The sequence below is a fragment of the Brachyistius frenatus genome, unplaced genomic scaffold (assembly GCF_029030835.1).
Source record: "Brachyistius frenatus isolate BFR_SWC_R1_liver_20210118 unplaced genomic scaffold, ASM2903083v1 Contig_16, whole genome shotgun sequence".
NCBI lineage: Eukaryota > Metazoa > Chordata > Actinopteri > Embiotocidae > Brachyistius > Brachyistius frenatus.
The window spans coordinates 998,645-1,017,926 of NW_027210615.1; the positions used below are offsets into that span (position 1 = coordinate 998,645).

Sequence of the window (19,282 nt, forward strand, 5' to 3'; positions counted from 1 at the left end):
TGGACTATTTTAGTTGCAAATACAACATTTAGTATTTCTGCGAGTGAGCCACACTTTGAAATGGGAAATGAGGAAATGTCGCTGCTCTGTTCTTGTGCCAAACATCCTGATAAACAAGGAGATATTTTTAAAATCCTCAAAATTGAAGGACACCACATTTTTATAAAGCTACAACTTTGGAGTTGCAGATAAAGTTCAAGGTAAAAGACACAAAATAAAAACAGTGACTGGTCCATTGTCAGAAGCAGTGATGCAAAGCTGTGACAGAGTGTGTCTGTGTGTGTTTACCTCTTTGACAGATGTAAAATATCACTCCCTCTGCACTTTGACAGCAGCACTCTTAAGTCTGGTTCTCCCGAGTCAAGCAAAACATCCCTCACAGATACACACTCTCACACACTCTCTGTCTCACACACACACACACACAGGTTGTCCAGAAGATGGAGGGAGAATTTCCCTACTGGCATTACATCACTACAGATGGTGATGATTTTTCTTTCTTCATTTATTGCTGATTTTCCTTTCTTCCCACACGTGAAGACTGAAGATTGCTAAAAAAAAAAAAAAACAACAACAACAACAGCCTTTCCTTTAAAATTTAGAACAAACACACATCCTGTCTCTGCGCCTCATTTCACACTAATCAGATTTCCTCAATTTTCTCTTCTGTAATTTCCTCTCTTCCCCTGCTTCTCTTTCTGTCATTCCCTCTTTCTCTTCTGTGACCAAACAAAAATCAAGAGATGTTAAGTGCAGCAAGTTCCTTACCTGCACCCCCTCCCCCCACCCCTCTCTCCACACACCCACACCCCGCTCACCTGCTCTTCCGTGTGTCAGTGATGGAGGTGGTTATAAAGAGTACTAATGGCAAAAAAAATGCTGGGAGCTTTCATGCCTTCAATCCTCAGGTCCCTCCTGTTCTCCACCCTGCTGCCCCTCTTCAATAACACTTTCCTTCTTCCTCCCTCTTCCTCCTTACTTCTCTTCTTTCATTGTGAGTAGCAGGCAGTGAGATGGCGCTTAACAAAAAGCAACATGAGACCAGACTAAAATATTAAAATATTCATGGGTACCTGCCATCGGCCCCTTCGTGGGCTCTGACCTCCGCAAAAACCTCCGTACACACACGAACACACAAAATCAGGCACACAGTTCCATATCAACCTGCCACTTGAGCAGTATTTGTATTTCAAGTCACAACACATTCAGAATAAAGTAGTGAGCATGCGTACAAATATTTGCCTCCGACAACTTCATGTTCATACTCTTGACTTTTTGTGTACATAACTGAGTCCCAATACAAATACCATTTAAAAATGTGTTGGTTTCTGTGACGGTTTGGGAAACACCAGCTCTACAGGACGAATCAGGTCCATGCAGGGATTCCTCCCTGTTTTAATCAAATTATTTTGTTTCGACAGCCTTTGGTTTGGTCTGGTTCTCAGTCCTACACTCCTCCTCAAAAAAATATACATGGGTGTTATTTTCTGGCTGGATGAGATGTAAAATAATGTATTAAAAATAACTGCAGTCATTTATTTATGCAGTGTGGTGCTATTCCCTGAATGAGGCCACAGATGGCACAAACACATCGGAGATGATCTCTGGAAACAAGACAGGAAAATTTCCATTTTTCTTTTCACAGTAGACGAATTGCAGCCCGACTCCTGACACAAAAATGGCTTCTCACATCTTTGATTATTTAACCCTGTTAGAAATGAATGAACTACTACATATCTATAACCATTTTGAAACTCAAAGAGGGAAATTAAAGTCGTTACATTTCTATTCAGACAGGTTTGTCTGTAATTTTGGAAACCAGAATTTCAGTTCTTTGCTTTTGGATTTTATTAAATCTTCATTTAGTTACACAATCAATAAATTGCTTTTGTACCCACATAAATAACAAGAAAGATGGACAATAAATAAAGTTTATTTAAAAAAATTACCAAATAAAATGTATTGATTTATGCAGCTGCAGTCAAGATTATTTACAGATAAATATATTCTTAAAAACTGTGTCTTTTGAGACTGAGATTGTTCAGATCCATTCAGAAGCCATTTGTATTGACTTTTCTTGGAGAATAACTCTAACTAAGTCCTTCACTTTTTCTCCTTTACCTCTTGTCTCTCCGTCTCGGACTCGGAGTAGCTGGAATCCCTGACCGCAGACCAGCACCCATCCCGCCTTCACACCTGTCCTACCTACACTGTCATTCTCTGCTTGATTTCCTGGATCACCAGTTGTCTCGCCTCCTTGTTTGTCATTGATCTTCCCAACTGGGTCACCTGTCTCACTCACTGCTTCAACAGGTTCTCTAGCCTCAGCCTCGTCAGTCTTACCCTCCGTTATCTTATTCTCTCTTTCTAATCCTGTCGGGTCCTCTTTTCCTCCCCAAACTGATTTATCCTTCTCAGACTCAAACCCCATCTTCCGCTTTTCATCTCCCTCCTCTCCCTCCCACACTGCGAGTCCAGCAGCATCTGCAACATGGGAGAACAGCGCCCCACAGTGGCTGATACTGCTACTGCAGACCTTCCACAGGCAGACCCTCTGATCGGAGGAAGTGGAGACCACGAGGCCTGGGCTCAGGAGCTTCAGGGCAGTGAGAGGGGCAGCGTGGGCCAGTGGGACGTGACACTGGGAGTGGAGATGAAGTTGAAGCTGGTTTGGGCACTGGGACTGTGTCTGTAGGAAAGTCTGAGAAAACCCTCTGCTGCCCCCAGTCCTCCCATCTTCTGGGTACTGCACCCTGATCGTGGACACCGTCAGCTGTCCATCATCCCCTCCACTAGCAACAGTTACCTGGCAACCGCCCTCTTGTTGTCCAAGTTTCTCTGGCCAAACAGCCAATGAGTTGATGCCGCTCTGGTGGGCGGGAATGTCAAGGCAGGGGATTGGTGGAGTTGTAGCGCTGCTCGTGTTATAGGCCGATAAGAATAAAGCTTCGGTCAAATGCCACACTGCAATTTTCCCATCTGTTGCAGCACTGAACATCAGCTTATACCTGTGAGAGAGGCACAGTAGGATTGATATTAACCAAACTGCTACACAAAAGATTGTTTCGTTCGTACTTAAACATATCTGACCTTGTCTAATTAAACTACTGTGTTTGAAAATAATCAAAATGAATAACAAAAACACCCTGATGACTTTCTACAAACTGAGATAAAGACATAAACATACACAGTGAGCTCACCTGTTGCCCTCGACATCCTCCAGACTGCAGGTGGTGACACTTAGCACACAGCGCTTGTGGTAAAAGGTCTCGCACACCAAATCAATTTGACCCTTAACTTCACTGACTGAGAACAATCTGGAAAATATTGAAATGGAGGTGAGCAAACACAGAAAAGAAAGGAATGACAACTACAACAAAAGAGCATAGTCTAAAATAAAGTAAAATGGTACAAGAGCACTTAAGATGAAACGGCAACAAAATCGAGGAATACATGCTTCATGTCCATACAAGGTATATGATTATAATAAGGCTGAAAGATCTGACACATGGTTTTTATTTCCCTAAGTTTGTAGACGATTGATTGCCATGAAACATAAATAGGTACACGAGAGGTTGTGCACATTCAAAATCACATTCAGGTCACCCAGGTCATAAAAAGACATACTTTTATTGAGTTACAATCATCATCACTGAATAAAATACTAATTTGAGAGAATTACAGCAAATGGGATTCAATTCTACTTTTCTCTTGTCTTGTGATCCAGAGAACAGGTTTTGGATGTGGGGAAAACTTTGATTTTTGCCATGATGGATACTAACCTGACAGCCCCATCACTGCAGGACAGAGCCACAAGGACACCGTCTGTCTTTTCATCCACCACAGTGATGGACATGTACCTAAAAAACACATCTGGTAAGACTTCATCAAAGGACTTTAATTGAAAAAGCTGGTTTTCTTTGGAGCACATTGTTCCTGTAAAAGACTTGAAAATCATTTTTGACAAATCATTGTATTTAATTGAATACATTATGTAGTCATACAGGAAAGTAAAAGTCCATCTCTTACGAAGTGCGCAGAAACCAAATGGATGACAGGGTGGCATATGACTTTATGTTCATTAATCTCTGCTTCACAACCATTAACTTAAAAATATTAAATCAAAACTTGCCTCGTTTCGGGGTCCATCTTCACCGTCTTGTGCCGGTTCCGCCTCCTCTCCCACTGTTCGTCCAATCGGTGACTGGCCACCTGGATCACTTGACAGGAGGGAGCCCGTCCCTGCCTGTCCCAACCGATCAGCAGCCGGTAACACTGTATCTGAGCCCGGCCTCCGGCTGACACGAGCAGGGCAGACAGAGTGTCTCCCTCTGGACGCGTCACCGCTGTCACCGTGCGGACGCTCGAGATGTGGTCGGTAATAACGGACAGAACTTTGATGCTGCCAGAAGCGGGATGCACCGCCAGGACAGTTAAACAAGTGTCCTCTCCTCCGGTCACCACTATCTCCCAATTCCCTGCCTCTCTTTCTACCTCGCCTCCATTCATTTCAGCTGTATTTGCAGCACACTTTTTTTTACTCTCACTGCCAAACCCTCTTATCCTCCCCAGCCTGCAGACACATCCAATCCCCCTGCCATGCACGCCCTCTCTCAGGACCCATCCTCCAGTCCTTCCCGCCTTCCCGGCCCCCCCCAGCGCCTCTCCAGGTGGATGCGAAGCCATGACGGCCCCCTGCTTGATGAAGACCACAGCTCCATATCCAGGCCAGACCCCATTGTGGGACGGCCAGAGACCCCAAGAGCGGTGCCCCCCACCACAAGGCACCGCTAACAGCCTCTCCTGCCTCACAGGGTCCCAAACCACAAAGTGGTCTGCATGGAAACCAACAATAACAAATCTGGCTTCTCTTCCATTGTTTTCTTCTTCTACCTCCCTTACAAACTTCTCTGTCAAACTGTGTTGCTGTGTCTTATATTGATTGCCACATTCCTCTTCCTCCTCTTCCTCCACTGGAATCTCAGGTTCAAGAATCAGTATTCTCTCCAGCCACTCCATACCCTTACAGGCCCGCTGGACTCTGAGGACTTCCAGCTGAAGCCTGCCTTTGTTCTCTGCACTCTTTTGTCTACGCTCTTCAAGTTTTTCTGGTGTTTGTTGCACAATGAAAATCCTCACACAGCCGTCCCTGCCGGTGCTGTAGAGCAGTCCTTGGTAATCACACAGAGACGTTACACCCTGTTTTCCATGCACCCCAAACAGACAGCTCAACGGCTGCAGCTCTTCTTTGCTTTCTTTCTCTCCCATCTTTCTATTTTCCTCAGCTTCCCCTTCTTCATCATCAGTTTGTTTCCCATCTGCCAGCAAGCCATCCCTCATCTCATCATCTCCCTTCTTTTGCCTTGATTTTTCTTTCTCCCGAAACAAAAGCAAGGACCCTCTCCGGTCTCCCCCCACCCAGAACACCTCCTGTGACCTGGAGTGGAGGCGCACTGCAGCTGTAAGCCAGCGTTTAGCACAGGAAGGAAGGAGGAAAGGAGGAAGAGGAATCGCACTGATGACTAAGGAGCAGTTTTTATTTAATTCTACCTCTACACACCAGCGATACACGAGCCCTCCAGCGCCTGACGCCAACAAATACACACTTTCTTTCCACTTGTGCCAAATAAGACTGTGGATCTTCCCTGAGCCACCACAAAGAAGAATCCCACACTGAGGATGAGAAGTAGGAAAGACCTGTAAAGACCCGCTCAGGTTTCCCACAGCACACAGATGAACTTTGGCAGCTGAGTCTTTCACACGGACAGTTATTGTTTCCATCACAGAGTAGGACTGGAACTCAGGAGACCCTTGCCAAACTATTTCCCACTTCCCATCACTGTATTGGCAAACTATTCCTTTGTCAGTGCAGACCACGAATTTACTCTGACTCCAGCTTGTGTTTTCATCCTGTTCTCCAGCTATACAGATTACGTTAGGCAGGCCATGACCAGCAAACTTCAGGTCTGTCAGCTTCTCTGTCACTGTCTGCTCAATGCTCTCTTTCTTCTCCTCACTGCCTTTCACTCTCCACAACCTCACCCCTCCATCCGCCCCTCCTGTAGCCACCCATCTCGCCTCTTCTCCCGTCCCCTCGCTGACTGCCAGCGCCCGAACCCCGCCTGCTCGATGTCCCTTCAACGTACGCACCACCCTCCCGCCTCCAGCCCAGTCCCAGACCAAACAGGCCCCGTCCTCCCCGGCACTGAACACGTTCCCTGGTGAGAGCTGCACCGAGAACACCCTGGCCTGGTGTCCGTACAGGACTCTTAAACAAGTTGGGTTCAAGTCCCCACATTTCCCTCCAGGGCCACCCAAAGCACCGACAGCCCACACCCGCACGCTGCGGTCGTCCGAGGCTGAAGCCAGGTAACCTTTCTGCTGGAGGTAAGAGATGCTGAAGATGACACCGCTGTGGCCCAACAGACGACGCTCAACTGGAGCTTTGTGCTGAGAGTCGCTCCTTTCGTCTCCTCCTCCAGGCTTCCAAAGAACCAGCTGGTTGAAAACAGTCCCTCCTACTAAGACGGTATCCGCCCAAGATTCATGTACCAGGAGGAGGGCAGCGTACAGCAAACACCCCTCAAGACAGGAATGCTGAACCAGGGCGGTTCCTGTAATGACGTCCAGGAGGAGAGCACTGTTGTGGGCTACAGCCACACAGAGCAGTGATTTATTGTCTCCAGAGAGCCAGCGGACATCCAGGGCCCAGTCCTGAAGCTCCATGAGAGGACCCGGGGTCTCCAAATGCAAACACTCCCCATCCTGGAGGTCCACATGGAGCCTCACCAGCCTCACAGCCTTGCCTCCAAATATTGCCAAGTCATAAAAGTTGGGCTCTGCGGTGGTGCTCAATCCTGGGGATTGAAAATGTTGGTGGGATTTAGTGAATTCATGAGCGTGAATAAACATAAAATAATCTGCAAAGATAACTACAGGTCATCAGTGTGTGAAAACTATCTACCGATGCTAAACAGTTCTTCAAAGAGCCACTAAAGCCAAAGATAAGACCCTAAACTAAAATTGTATCTAAACACATACAAATGTACCTTTAATATTCAGATTCTCACTTCTCTTTATGTACTTTTAAATAATGCTAAAGGTATTGCAGATCACCACCAAAATGATGTATACTTGGCTCAAGATCACCTGTTGATATATATCCTGACCAAAAAAATGAAGAAAAATATCCTTCCTGAACATAACAGAATAAATTAACTTTAGAAAGAGGGAACAGTAAGAACAAGCATCAGCTCGCACTAACCATGTTTCTTCTCCTGTATTGCTGCGGCAGAGCTCAGTGCTGACACAGCTTCCTGACTTCTAGGTCTTATCCCATGGATTCTGTAATGTTGCAGGACGCTCTCTGAGGCGCAGGCTTTTGGACGAGGCTGGAGACTGTACACCGACAAGACCGGACCCTCACCTGCCAGGAAGGGTAGGTAGGTAGGTAGTTACTTTATTAATCCCCGAGGGGGAATTTTTCTGCTACAGCAGCATACAGAAGCAATAATAGATACAGGGTTAGGGAAAGGGTTATATGTGTGTTGTGCAATCCCTTATAAGGTATTTGTGTCAAACTAATAAATATCGTAAACATAGAGTAATAGTGTCAAACATTATTATACACTCACAATATTACAAACCACATTTTTTTTAAAACGCTAAAGTTTGTTTCCGATTCCGGCACCTAAGGCGTTAAGTTAAGAGAAACTTGGCTTACAGCTTCTCCATGTTTGGCACGTGAATGCTGCAAAACCTTGTTAGACATTTTAGATAAAGCCTCAACTCTGTCATGAACCAACTTTCACATTTTTTAAACCTTTATTCTCTTTCTAAAAAGGCAAAAAAAATAAAAGAAGCTACTTTTCACTGCTTTGTCTGATATCTCGACCACATTAGACCTGGTACAGATCTAAAACCACCATAATTAGATCAAACGTGGACAAGGTTATGCCAGAGAGGCAAACGATTCTTCAAAACACAGTTTCTGATTTGTGAAACATTTATGCTATTTATGAAGATGCCAAAAAAAAATGGACAGTTTACTGTTTTTTTTTTCTCAAATTGTTGCAGACATTTAAAGTGGCACAGATTTAGGAGAAAGAATCGTTTAATGTCCTTTTATCCCCTTAAAGCCAGAATCAGCAGCTACTCTGAGTGTCATCTTTACAAGCCAATCCAGAGTGCTGTCATTAGTGGTGAAACCTCAACGACAACAACAACAACAACAACAAAACAGAGAGAGAAAAAAACATAACAGTGAAATACAATAATAACCACCGGCATACTGATTCCCAACACTTACCTGTAAGGAGAAATGCATCCAACAAGAAGTCCAGACTTGTAACTGGAGCTACCAGGGCGGCTGTCTCCATCTCTGACTGACAACTTTCACTGACGACACGTCATGAACGGCACTGGAAGACGCGAAGTTTAAATTTACAACTCGTTCTTGTTAAAGATGGCAGAGTCAGAGAAGATGGCAAACTGTCTTTGTGGTCGTCTGGCGTTTATAAAGTTGAGTTTTAAATACAGTCACGTCTTTCACTTAGCAAAACAAGCTAACAGCCAGAACACGTTTTATGCTATTTCGTGAAGAAAGAGATATACAAAGAAAGAGGAGTAACTCTTAATGCTGAAAACGTGCTGACTTCCACAAAAGCAACAAACTCTCCTGAAATGAGAAAGACATCTGCGTTAAATCCTCTTTATTTAGAAGAGAAATTCACTACACGTGTTTCTGCTGTCGTTCCTGTCGCGTTTTAGCCAATCGGGTAACACTACTCGCTTCCTGAACGCTGATTGGTTAGAAAGAAAAGGTTGCCCGTGCTTCTATTGGTCCAAACAACACATGTGACCGAATACCGTTGAGTTGTGCTGCCTTTGGTATTTTCTGTAAAAGTGTAAGAGTGGTCTCAATTAAAGGCAGTAAAATTAAAATATCTGATGGCTTACATATTAAATGCTTCCGGACTATTTTCTTTAACTTTCGTTCACGTTTAAATAAGCAAATAAATATCATCACTTTATTTTAAAGGCAGCAGATAAAGTGGGGGCTGTTTCTGTTCCGTCTTTCTGATGTTTGAGGATTTTTTGTTGTTGTTGTTGTGATATTATAGTATGCCGTATGACGTAACTCGATGCAGAAATTCAGTTTTTTTTTTTAATCGATGTACATTGACTTTATGTCAAAAATACACAAAAATACGTCATTTGACGGGACAAATGAAAATATTTCCCCGGGTCTTTAGAGTGGGCTTTGAACGCATCACGCAGGAGCAAAACAAGGTTGCCTGCTTCGTTAGGTAGCGGTGCAGCTAACTTTGCAGCTCACTATGCCTGGGAAATGTAAATTCCAAGACGCCTGGCTTGCAAAGGCAATTTACAAGAGCTGGCTGGTTAAGGACGTCCAGGACATTCACTTCGCCCGGTGCAAGGCCTGTTGTAAATCAATAAAACTTCAGACCATGGGCGAGGCTGCTCTCACCAGCCACGCAGGGGGAGCTGGCCACAAAGCGGCGGTCCGCACGCTCCTGGAGGGTACGTCCGTGTCAGTGTTTGCACCGGGGAAACGGGTCAGGTGGCGGGGTGTGATGGGTGCAGGGGTGCTGGTGGGTGCGTGCGGTATGGTTTGCGGTGCTGTAGTGCAGCAGTTTGTGTTGTTAGTGTGTATGTGTGTGTTTGGCTCTAACATCAGTCCAGACGTGTGTGTTGAAACATCTGTCCCAGGTCATCAGCCAGTTACAGCTGTTTCCCCCGTGCCCATACGTATTCTGATATTTAGCATTTATTACAGTCGACAAATCGTTGATAAATACACCGTGCTGTGTATTACATATGTCTGAAAGTTGTGATTTTAGTTTTTTTATATGACGTAGGCTATTATTATAGCCTCAAAAGACAAACAAACAAATATAAACAACAGTAGTCAACAATAAGAAGATCCGGTCTGCACGTGGAGTCTGCTGGTGTGTCCATGAGCAAGACCTCGTCTGTGGGGAACAACTTAAGTTCATTATTGTTCTAAATTATGACCCCAATTCCACCTTTTTTTTTTTTTTTTTCTTTTAGCATAAAATACCACTGATTATATTTTAATCAGTTCAATAATAATGCAATTCACGTTCAACCAGATTTGAAGATAAGTCATACTACATTAGTCAGTGTAATATGATGTGGTACATCAATAAAGACATTCAGCACAGTTTAAAGTTTTACCTATATTACATATGCGTTACAATATGACACACCCCTGCCTAAAAATTGCACTGTAATGTTTTATATTAAGGTAAAATAACACTATTATGTGGTTTTGTCTGTTTTTGTATTTTACCAAAAGCCCATAAATCCATGTAGAAAACACAATAGCTTTGTATCAAAACCCAATCCAATGATCTATAATATAGAAAACAAATTAAATACAGTTGTCATGTGCTTTCCACCCTTGGTTTTCACTGTATTTGAAACATTTAGCTGAAGGGCCTGATTTATATGTATATATATATATATATAATTATTTCTTTTTACAGCAGACTACAAAGTTGATCTTTGTCTGACTGCCTTTAAAAACTGAGAGCCCTTTTTTTTTTTAAATGATAAAAGTCCAAAATTACATGAAAATGGGAAGTTTTTGTTGTTGTTAAATAACTGTCCACCACCACCGCTACCAGAGCACTTAATCCCTCCACAAACCGGCGAAAGGCAATGTTGTACCTGCGTCAACCAGATGGAGGCGCTCTTTGCTCATTTTCCTGACATGCATTTACCTGCAGTCCCTCCCTGTCTGTCTCCTTATCCTTTTTTTTTCTCGTTAGCAGGCAAGTTGATGATGATAAACGCAGCTGGGCAGATGAACGGCAGCGTGAATCGGGTAAATATTTCCAAGTTGATCCTTTTGGTTTGCATTTATTTTAGACATTAGTAGACTTGAAACCAACGAGCATAAACCAGGAGCTGCTCATACTAATGGACAACTAAGATTCATATTATTAATGCTAGAAATGAAAAATGTTCCATCTCCTTCTCAGGCAGAAGACAACAAGGACCACGTGGCCATCTGCCTCCAGCGTGACGCCTCGGACCTGGTAGCCGGCAGCGGCTGGTCAGAGGTGCTCCACAGCCCCACTACAAACTCCACCTCCCACAATGCTGAGCTGCAGGATGTGACGTTTCCTGCTGCCTACTTTACAGCAGCAGGTACCAACAGATAAAGATCAGCATTTGCTGCTAAGAAACCCTTGAGAGGTGAACTTTCTCTTGGTAAATACTGCTCCCAGTATGACCTGTGAATGTACACTAAGTGACTGATTACAGCCCTGCATGGCAACGGGGGGGGGGGGGGGGGGGGGGGGGGGGGGGGGGGGGGGGCGTACTGGGACAGCTTGAGTAGCTGAATAAATAACTGCCCAGTTTGACAGCAAAAGTTTAACCAGAATAAGACGGTACTCTTAATTAAGAAACATTTACCTTTAGCTGAATAAGATCACGGGTTTGGTTGCTAATACTGTATCAAAGGCTATAAAACGAAGATCTCGCACTCCTGTTTTCAGTGTTGACAGGTGATACACTGACAATGATGCTACAGGAAGATGGCTGAGGCTGAACTCATTAACAGGACGGTGCTCTTTTGATTGTACATGAGAATAAGCAGCCCGTGTTAACAATGTAAGTTAAATGCCATCATTAGCCAGGTTAGTGATCCAATTATTAGTGTTCATTTAAATTTTGTCTCCAAAATACCAGAGACATGTTGTTTGAAGAGTCTGCACACAGTATGTGCAGGTACACAGTCAGAGAGCCTCTGGCTAGATTTAAAGTGGCAGTAAACAGTGACAAGATAGCCAAGTAGTTATGGTGCGCACCACAATTCCCTGACTGCATGTCATTCCCCAGCTCCCTTTCCTGTCTGTTCACACTTTCTCAAAAATAATCTGAAATTGGAATTAAAAAGTGACAGTAAATTAATTTAAAAATGGATGTCATGGGCAGTCGAAAAGAATTAAGGTAATCTAGCAGTTATGTTTTTAGTTGTAGGAAGTGGCGGTGTTGCTCTGTTGGTACAAACTGACTGCTTAGAAAGTTAGTACAAACATCATAATCCTCAAAATATCAAAACAGGTTTACTTTGGTGATCCTTTGACTTCTCCTCCGATGCCAATGAAACGTCTTCACAACAAATGGAGTGCCGCACTGTGATGAGCATGGAACAGTGAATAAATAAATAAATGAATAAATATTCCAAGTTACCACAAAACTTTTTAATTGTCCAAAGTATACGGTATACAATTCCTATCGACCTCCGCTGACCTTTGTGTTGAGTGCTTATTAACACGCTGGACTAAAATGGTAGACATAGTAAACATACCAGTTGAACATGAACAAGTTTGCGTTGACACTTTGACCAGATTAGCATGCTGAGTTTAGCATTTAGCAGCGAACACTGCTGTGTCTAATTACAGAGCTATACCGAGATACTAGCATGGCTGTGGACTCTTAGCCTTGTTCACTTCCTGTTTATCGCACCTGCAAAGTTCAGAGACGTGTAGAATCTATGCTAACGACCAGTGAAGCTGTTCGGGAGTCCCGTGGTGGATCAATGTCTTGACTGAGACACTTCAGGTTGTGTTTTTACCCATCTGTGAATCATCACCTGTCACCAGGACACCAAGTTCACCCCGCTGACCTTTGTGAACTCTGTCCTCACAGGCACCTCCAGGCTCCTCAACCAGCGTCTCCACCCGTCAGGCGGCGAGACGGAGGACGCCGGCCGTCGCTCAGCTCCCCAGGACTCCGTAGACATGTCGAGACTGGAGTACCAGCAGAGGACGGAGGCTCTGGAGCAGCAGCAGCAGATGAAGATCCTGGAGTGGGAGAACCGGATGAAGGTGCTGGCGTGGGAGCAGGAGCTGGTGAGGGAGAAGAGGAGAGCAGCGCAGCAGAAGGAGAAGGCCTTCAGGATGAAGAAGGTGTACTACAAGGCCAAGCTGAAGAGGATGGGCGAGGACGTGCCGCCATCTTCATCCAGCAGTGATGAAGAGAAGACACCTAATCTGACTGAATGACCTGCTTTAGAATTTGTATTTTCATCAGTCCTTTTTTAACTTGTGCATTTGCCATAAACTGTCACTATTGTTATACATGTCTACATTGCTGCTGCTGCGAGGGGACGATGACTTTTCCTCTGAAATGAATAAGACTTCTTTCAACGGGTAGATTGCAGAATTAAAAAGCAGTTGATGATGTCCCACTCAAGTTTTAGTACTTCTACTTAAAAGAAGAAGTCAGGTTACTTGGGTTACAGCATGCTCATAAGTATAAAAGTAGCTTTTTTGAAAACTACAATGACTAACAGTGACTCCATATATGGTCAGAAGAACTACCGACCATCCCTCTGCAATGTGACGTTCATCCTCTCTGTCTTTGTCACAGATGGATTTACGAGAGAATCATTCAAAGTAAATGTGGTATACATTTGACAAATGAATACACGGGAAGGCTGCATATGAATTACTTACACTGCACACCTTGTAGAAATTATTTGTGTGAAAAAGTTGAGATCAAAATCACGAGAATCCTGTTTTGTTTTGTGTATTTGATCACAATGTGGCTTCGGTAATCAGAATCGCGCGTTATTCTCAGATTTTTAAGATGATAGATTTTGCAAAGGTCTAAGCTTATTTTAATGAATGTACTGAGATTACATCTGATCACTACAGATGTCGTTCCTAAATGGAACATTTTTTAACACACTCTTTTGTAATGCATGTTATGTATAAGTATGGATGCTGTAACTTTGTTTTTGCTTTGTAAATAAATGTGCATTTTGGAACAAAGTTGGACTTGTCTATAAAAAAAATACCTGAATATGTGATAGGAGAAACTTACTGTGAACCACATGCATGAACATTACGATCATATGCGTCTTTTGAGAATCTCCTTCCAAAATCACACGCTTCAATATGACGTTGGAGCGTCTGCTTGAAACCTTGGTGCAGGGATTTGCTCCCATTCAGCCACAACGGCATTACTGAGGTTTAGCATTTAAAGTGGGTGATAACTGTAAAGGTGTTTGTTGGGGCTGAGTTCAGGGCTTTGTGCAAATCAGCCACATTCTCCCACACGAACTGCAGAAACGGCAGTATTTCTCAGTATCGATCTCACTTTGAGGACACGCAATATTGTCAAAACAGGAAAGGGCCTTTCCCCTGAACTCTGACCATTGAGTTGGAAGTATGCTGTTCATAGGAATAATGTATTGGTACATGGAGGATTTTGCTCCACTGGAAATATAAATGTCCTATCTCAGACCATGAAAACACAGACTTAAAACATAAAGGAGGCCCATCTGCATTTTTGTCCATACTTCGTACAATATCCAGATGCTACCACACAATAAACACAGGGTTGCTGAATGCTATGAACATGAATTGAATCATGGCCTTCACATTCACCAGCTTGAAACCCAATTAAACAACACTTGTTTTCACACCTATTTTTCTAAAGTTGGGGTAAAAGATCTGTGACTTCCTCTATGCAAACTAAAGGTTTATTTTCTCAAAAAGAAAAATTCACAAATTTGTTCAAATCTGTTCGTGAGCATGTCACCTTCGCCAAGATAATCCATCCACCTGACAGGTGTGACACATCCAACTCCTGCCAATATCCAGCAGCCTTTTTGCAGTGTTTAGAAGATGAGAGGATCAACATTTCTCAGGACACGATCAACAACTGTGTTTCCCCCCCACGCCCCGGCACACCCGCGCAGTAATCATGCTGTTTAATTAGCATCCTGATGTGAAACACCTGTCAGCCAGATGGATTAGTTCAAAAACAGATTTAATTTGTTTTTTAGAAATAAATCTTTTGTGTGCACAAATGTTACATTTATGTTTTTGTCGAGTATTTTTTTTTTGAAGAATGCTGCACAATCGTCCATTACAGTTCAGACACTTAGAGAATAAATGAATAGTTCAACATTTCAGGAAACAGCCAGTCAGAGGTGATGGTAGATGTATTTTTAAAATTTTGGACATTGTCAGGCTAGCTGGTTTTCACTGCTCTCAGTCTTTATGCTACGCTAACCTGGGCACCTCTTGGCTCCGGTACTTGAGGCAGAGACATGACGGTGTCATTAATATGCCCATCTAACTTCTGGCAAGAAAGCAATATTTACAACAATTTTCCTATTCCTGTCATTTGTGCTGGAGCTCTACATTTTAAAGGAAATATTTCATTTGGATTATATCAATATCTCATGGACCTGTGACCGAGTAGTTTTAAAAATCTAACAGCAGCGTTGATCCGTTTTTGTTTCCGCAGGTTTAAATCTAAGATTTATGCAGGAAGCAGCGATATTCTGCCTTAGCTGGGTGCATCTACCTCGAGCTGACTATATCAAGGTGGCAGCTAAACATCTCTGCTGCCTCTCAGTGTGACAGAATAGTTTGAGAGTCAAAACAAGTCGGAGGGAAATGAAACCAAACATGTCCCTGTGTCGGGATGTTTCCTGTGCTCCCTTTCTAACACCTGAAAATGTCTCTTCCCATGCATATGAAACAGGACACCTCTTTCTGTCTCACACACAGAATAAATATCAACACACCACCTTGTAGGAATAGGTCATTTTTTAATGTCCAACATTTCTCTTGTTACTGTGGTAACGGGAACAGCTGTTTCCATCCCAACGGTGGGATAGAAGGCATCCCATAACGAACACACAAGCCAACAAAGACAATCTTCCATCATCCCTCCTCTTCTCTTCTCTTCTCTTCTCTTCTCTTCTCTTCTGGTTCTAAGTTTCTTCCCTTCTGTCACCGATCCCATTTTTCTTTTCTTTTTTCAGAGCACATCACAATATTTTAGTCTCAACTGGGTCTTCCTGACTGCCCGCACTTGTGTGGCTCCTATTGGTCCAAACCATGTTAACCTGAAGGTGTAGTTCTCTGTTATTTATCCGTGACTGACAGCTCACTGTATGTCAAAGTGGATAAATGACCAGTTATTGATCTGATTTTGTGCTTGTGATACTCCAGCTTTGGATCTATGAAAATGGGCAGGGAGAAAAATAATGTATTGATTTAAGACATAATTGCAATATTTACACCCAGTATTCAACTTAGTCTGGACATGTTTAGGTATGTCTAAAGAGGCCTAATGCCCCCATACGGGACAGAAATTAAAGTTTGTTTCATCTGATTTTTCCAGGCTTTACCTTCCAGATTGGATGAAGGATCCATCTTAAATATTGAGTAAACTCTGCCTCACATGAGATTTGAATTTCAGGTGTAAATAGACTTGTTAATTGTCTTCTCCCTTTTTCCTTGTCGTCCATCGGTCAGTTTGTTGTCGTGAGAGACTCAGATCATGAGAAACACTACATGTGGAAAAGAAAGGGACATTCGGACGGAAAAAAAAAGTAAAACAAATCGCGTATTTGTTTAACAACAGACTCTCATTCAAAATGGCAAAAAACAAATCACCAATACAGTGTCGATAAATTATCAATAAATAAAATAAATCTCATTTGTAGAAGGTAAACGTGTTAAGGTCAGTTGAAGAAAACTGGATCTGTGATCAAAAATAAATAGAGAAAAGAATGAATTTTCTTTTGTTGTACAACTCTTAACAGACTGGCAGGTGGTGTTTTCTCCCCTGCAGGAGCAGTTTTTGGCAATAATACTGCCACAAATAGGTTTGCTTGTCACGTCCCAGGGACACTGGACTGACAGAGCAGCGGTCAGAGCGAGGAGATATGCACTTGTTTGCGAGGTGTGTTTGTGTTTTCTTTCCATTATCTGCATTTCCATCCACTCCTGTGTGTTTCTTTTTGTGTCTCTAGGATGAGTAACGTCCATGCCTTCCTCCCTGCGGTTATATTTTTGCTCACAGTCATGGTTTCTGACCCAATTTGTTCTCCTTCCAACATTGTCTGGTTTTGTACCTTTAGGTTTTATTCTTCTGTGGCTTTTTTAGCCTTGTTTTTTTTTTTTTTTATTCACTTCTCGCTGTTCTGGTCTTAGAAGTATTTTTTGTCAATGCTGTTTGCTCAAAGACACGCACACGACACAACCCACTGCATTTTTGTCTTCACAAGAATAACATAGTTTATGTTAGCCACAATTCCTTCCTCCTCCTGGAGGCTCGTGGAGAATACCTCCCTGCCTGCCTTCGTGTGTTGTTACCTTAAGGCCTAAACTCAGGGCTCGCTCCAGCAGCTGTGAGAAAGGAGCAACTGCTGATGGAAAGACCTGCACCTCAAAGTCACTTAAGAGGCTTTTAGCGCTGACACAGCTGACATCTCCTCTCCTCTGCAAACCAGAAGCAGAAGCTTTGCCGGCTCTTGAAAGATACCTCATCTTTGTATATCACTCTAAATGAGGAGAAAAAAAAGAAACCCTCTGTGTTAATGCGGTGTGGAGGGAAACTCTCCACCGATGGCAGCTGATGTTGGATGTATTTTAGCCTCTTCTGTGAAATTTCTCGCATATAAAAGGATATTCTGAAGTTATTTTCCAGAAACTGTGTGCAGCCAAGCAGGTAAAAAAAATCCTGGTCATGTTCTACAGCTGAAATATTCAGGTAAAAAATACTGTGCTGCGTGCTGTATGTACTGCACGTCTGCTTTCATGCCTGCAAACAAACACACTAAGATGTGACTCGCTCTCTGTCCACATACCTGATCAAAAATGCAGCCAAATAAAATAATAAGCATAGTGGGTTATGTTGCAGCGCATCTCAAAGGCCTCATTGATACAAACGCACTTTCACTTCACACTTCTTTGCATGGCACAGTAGTTGAAAAAAAAAATCTTGAAAACTGAGTTACATCTACAGCGATCACGCCCTTCATGAGTAATTTCCGTCACAGAAAACTGGAGAACATCAATGTTTCATACGGATTTTTACGTCCCTTTGGTTTAGATTTGCACAGAACTTCTGCAGGAGAAGCTTTTACTGGATAAATGAGTCTCCTGGAAGCTGCTGGGGAGATTCGGCGGCTCCCGTGGCATCCCTTGAGGCAGGTCGAGTCGTGATGCATCAAAGTGCAAGAGATTACCTCGAGGGGGCTTTTAAATGGTGGTTACATGATACGCCCTCATGCAGAGAGAGGCGGACTGATATCAACCTGGTCTCTAGAACACGACAGATATGGTCTTGTAATGTCAGTGGACTGATATGGTCTGGGCCAGGCAGCACCAGACACAAAGATACACAGATAGATGTCACATTCATATACAGCGGATCACAAAACGGCACAATCTCCAGAAAGAGCTGATACTCCGACACCCGTGACTGAGCTTTAACAGTTGAACCACCGACGTTGAACCTTTACGTTTTGTTTGCAATCTTTCTCTGCACAATCATCTCGTTTCATTGAATTTCTTCTCCTGTAATAACCCCTTCCTCTATGTACAATCACTTCCTGATACTTTGATATTTTCCCTTCCAACCACATCTCTGTGGTTTTCCCATAATCTCATCAGATACTATTGCCGGACCCCTGTCGCTATACATAAAAGTTGACGGATGTGAGGGAAAGTTTTCGAGGGAAAAAAAATTCATTTTTTCGGGGAGAAATTTGGGGATTTTTTTTTCTTTGTAGAGAAAATCTTCACTCCTTCAGCAACGAACAAGACTGCACTCGCATTGACCTCACTCACAACCTCACACGGACACAATCATTTAAAAAAAAAGAAAAAAAAGAAACATCACAAGAGATTTCTTCTTCATCTCCAATGAAAAAGATACAAAATGTATAAAAATGTTATTTACAGTCTTCTTTTTTTTTTTCTCTCTTTTTGACAGATCTTCTGGTTTCAGGCTAACGTTTGAAATCTGAGGAGTTTGTGTTTGTCTTTAACAGCTTTTAGGTAGTAGAGGTGGTTGACTCATCGTCCGAAGAACCATCATAGGCTATTGTAGGCGGCAGGATTCAAAAACTTTATACAGTACAACCCACCCACAAACGTTTTCTTTTATCTGTATTAGTTTTATCAGCAGGTGCTCTCTCAATCTTTCTTTTAATCTCCTCTGTCCCAACTCTGTCTCCTTAAATGTCCCAGGTTGTCCCTGTGGTTCGGGTACATCTCCGACCTTTAGCTTGTCCCCTTGAGCCCCCATCACTGCTGCAATGCATTAAGGTCTACAGAATGGAGGCTGTCATCAAGACTGTCCTTCACTTCTGTTGGCTCTGAGGTGAAGGAGAGAAAAATGAGTCATCAGTAAGTTTGTACAAAAACTATTCCAGTGATTGTAAATTCAATCCCACATAATGATGAAA

The 19,282-nt window shown here is 43.0% G+C and overlaps 3 protein-coding genes across 7 annotated transcripts in view; 1 reads left to right on the forward strand and 2 right to left on the reverse strand.

The window, feature by feature from the left end:
* Nucleotides 1-1,917: 1,917 nt before the first annotated feature.
* On the reverse strand, nt 1,918-8,750 carry wdr6 (WD repeat domain 6). Its single transcript, XM_069693906.1, has 6 exons — nt 8,309-8,750; nt 7,265-7,426; nt 4,133-6,857; nt 3,783-3,860; nt 3,201-3,317; nt 1,918-3,008 (listed from the first exon to the last, which is right to left on the reverse strand). Exons 1-6 carry the CDS (start codon nt 8,376-8,378, stop codon nt 2,042-2,044), a joined length of 4,119 nt encoding a protein of 1,372 aa, XP_069550007.1. The 5' UTR covers nt 8,379-8,750; the 3' UTR covers nt 1,918-2,041.
* LOC138618290 (uncharacterized) lies at nt 7,355-13,829 on the forward strand. 4 transcript variants are annotated; one of them, XM_069693932.1, is made up of 4 exons: nt 7,355-7,446; nt 10,818-10,873; nt 11,031-11,199; nt 12,709-13,829. In XM_069693932.1, exons 2-4 carry the CDS (start codon nt 10,829-10,831, stop codon nt 13,062-13,064), a joined length of 570 nt encoding a protein of 189 aa, XP_069550033.1. In that variant the 5' UTR covers nt 7,355-7,446; nt 10,818-10,828; the 3' UTR covers nt 13,065-13,829. The 4 variants fall into 4 exon arrangements, with proteins under 4 accessions (XP_069550033.1, XP_069550034.1, XP_069550031.1 ...); XM_069693933.1 differs by having other exon boundaries at nt 7,358-7,446; nt 10,821-10,873; XM_069693930.1 differs by lacking the exon at nt 7,355-7,446 and adding an exon at nt 9,278-9,543.
* Nucleotides 13,830-15,470: 1,641 nt separating this feature from the next.
* Nucleotides 15,471-19,282, reverse strand: part of celsr3 (cadherin, EGF LAG seven-pass G-type receptor 3) — a 112,849-nt gene continuing 109,037 nt past the window's right edge. For both annotated transcript variants that reach the window (XM_069693898.1, XM_069693897.1), the window contains one exon: nt 15,471-19,192. In XM_069693898.1, coding sequence (XP_069549999.1) covers nt 19,165-19,192 — 28 coding nt within the window. In that variant the 3' untranslated portion in view covers nt 15,471-19,164. The remainder of the gene's footprint in view (nt 19,193-19,282) is intronic.

Coding starts and splice junctions, on each gene's coding strand:
- wdr6 (XM_069693906.1), bottom strand. CDS start 8,378: ATGGAGACAGCCGCCCTGGTAGCTCCAGTTACAAGTCTGGACTTCTTG. Junction 6,858..7,264: donor AATACAGGAGAAGAAACATG/GTTAGTGCGAGC, acceptor TTCAATCCCCAG/GATTGAGCACCACCGCAGAG. Junction 3,861..4,132: donor AAGATGGACCCCGAAACGAG/GCAAGTTTTGAT, acceptor TGTGTTTTTTAG/GTACATGTCCATCACTGTGG.
- LOC138618290 (XM_069693930.1), top strand. CDS start 9,339: ATGCCTGGGAAATGTAAATTCCAAGACGCCTGGCTTGCAAAGGCAATT. Junction 9,544..10,817: donor GGTCCGCACGCTCCTGGAGG/GTACGTCCGTGT, acceptor TTTTCTCGTTAG/CAGGCAAGTTGATGATGATA. Junction 11,200..12,708: donor TGCCTACTTTACAGCAGCAG/GTACCAACAGAT, acceptor CTGTCCTCACAG/GCACCTCCAGGCTCCTCAAC.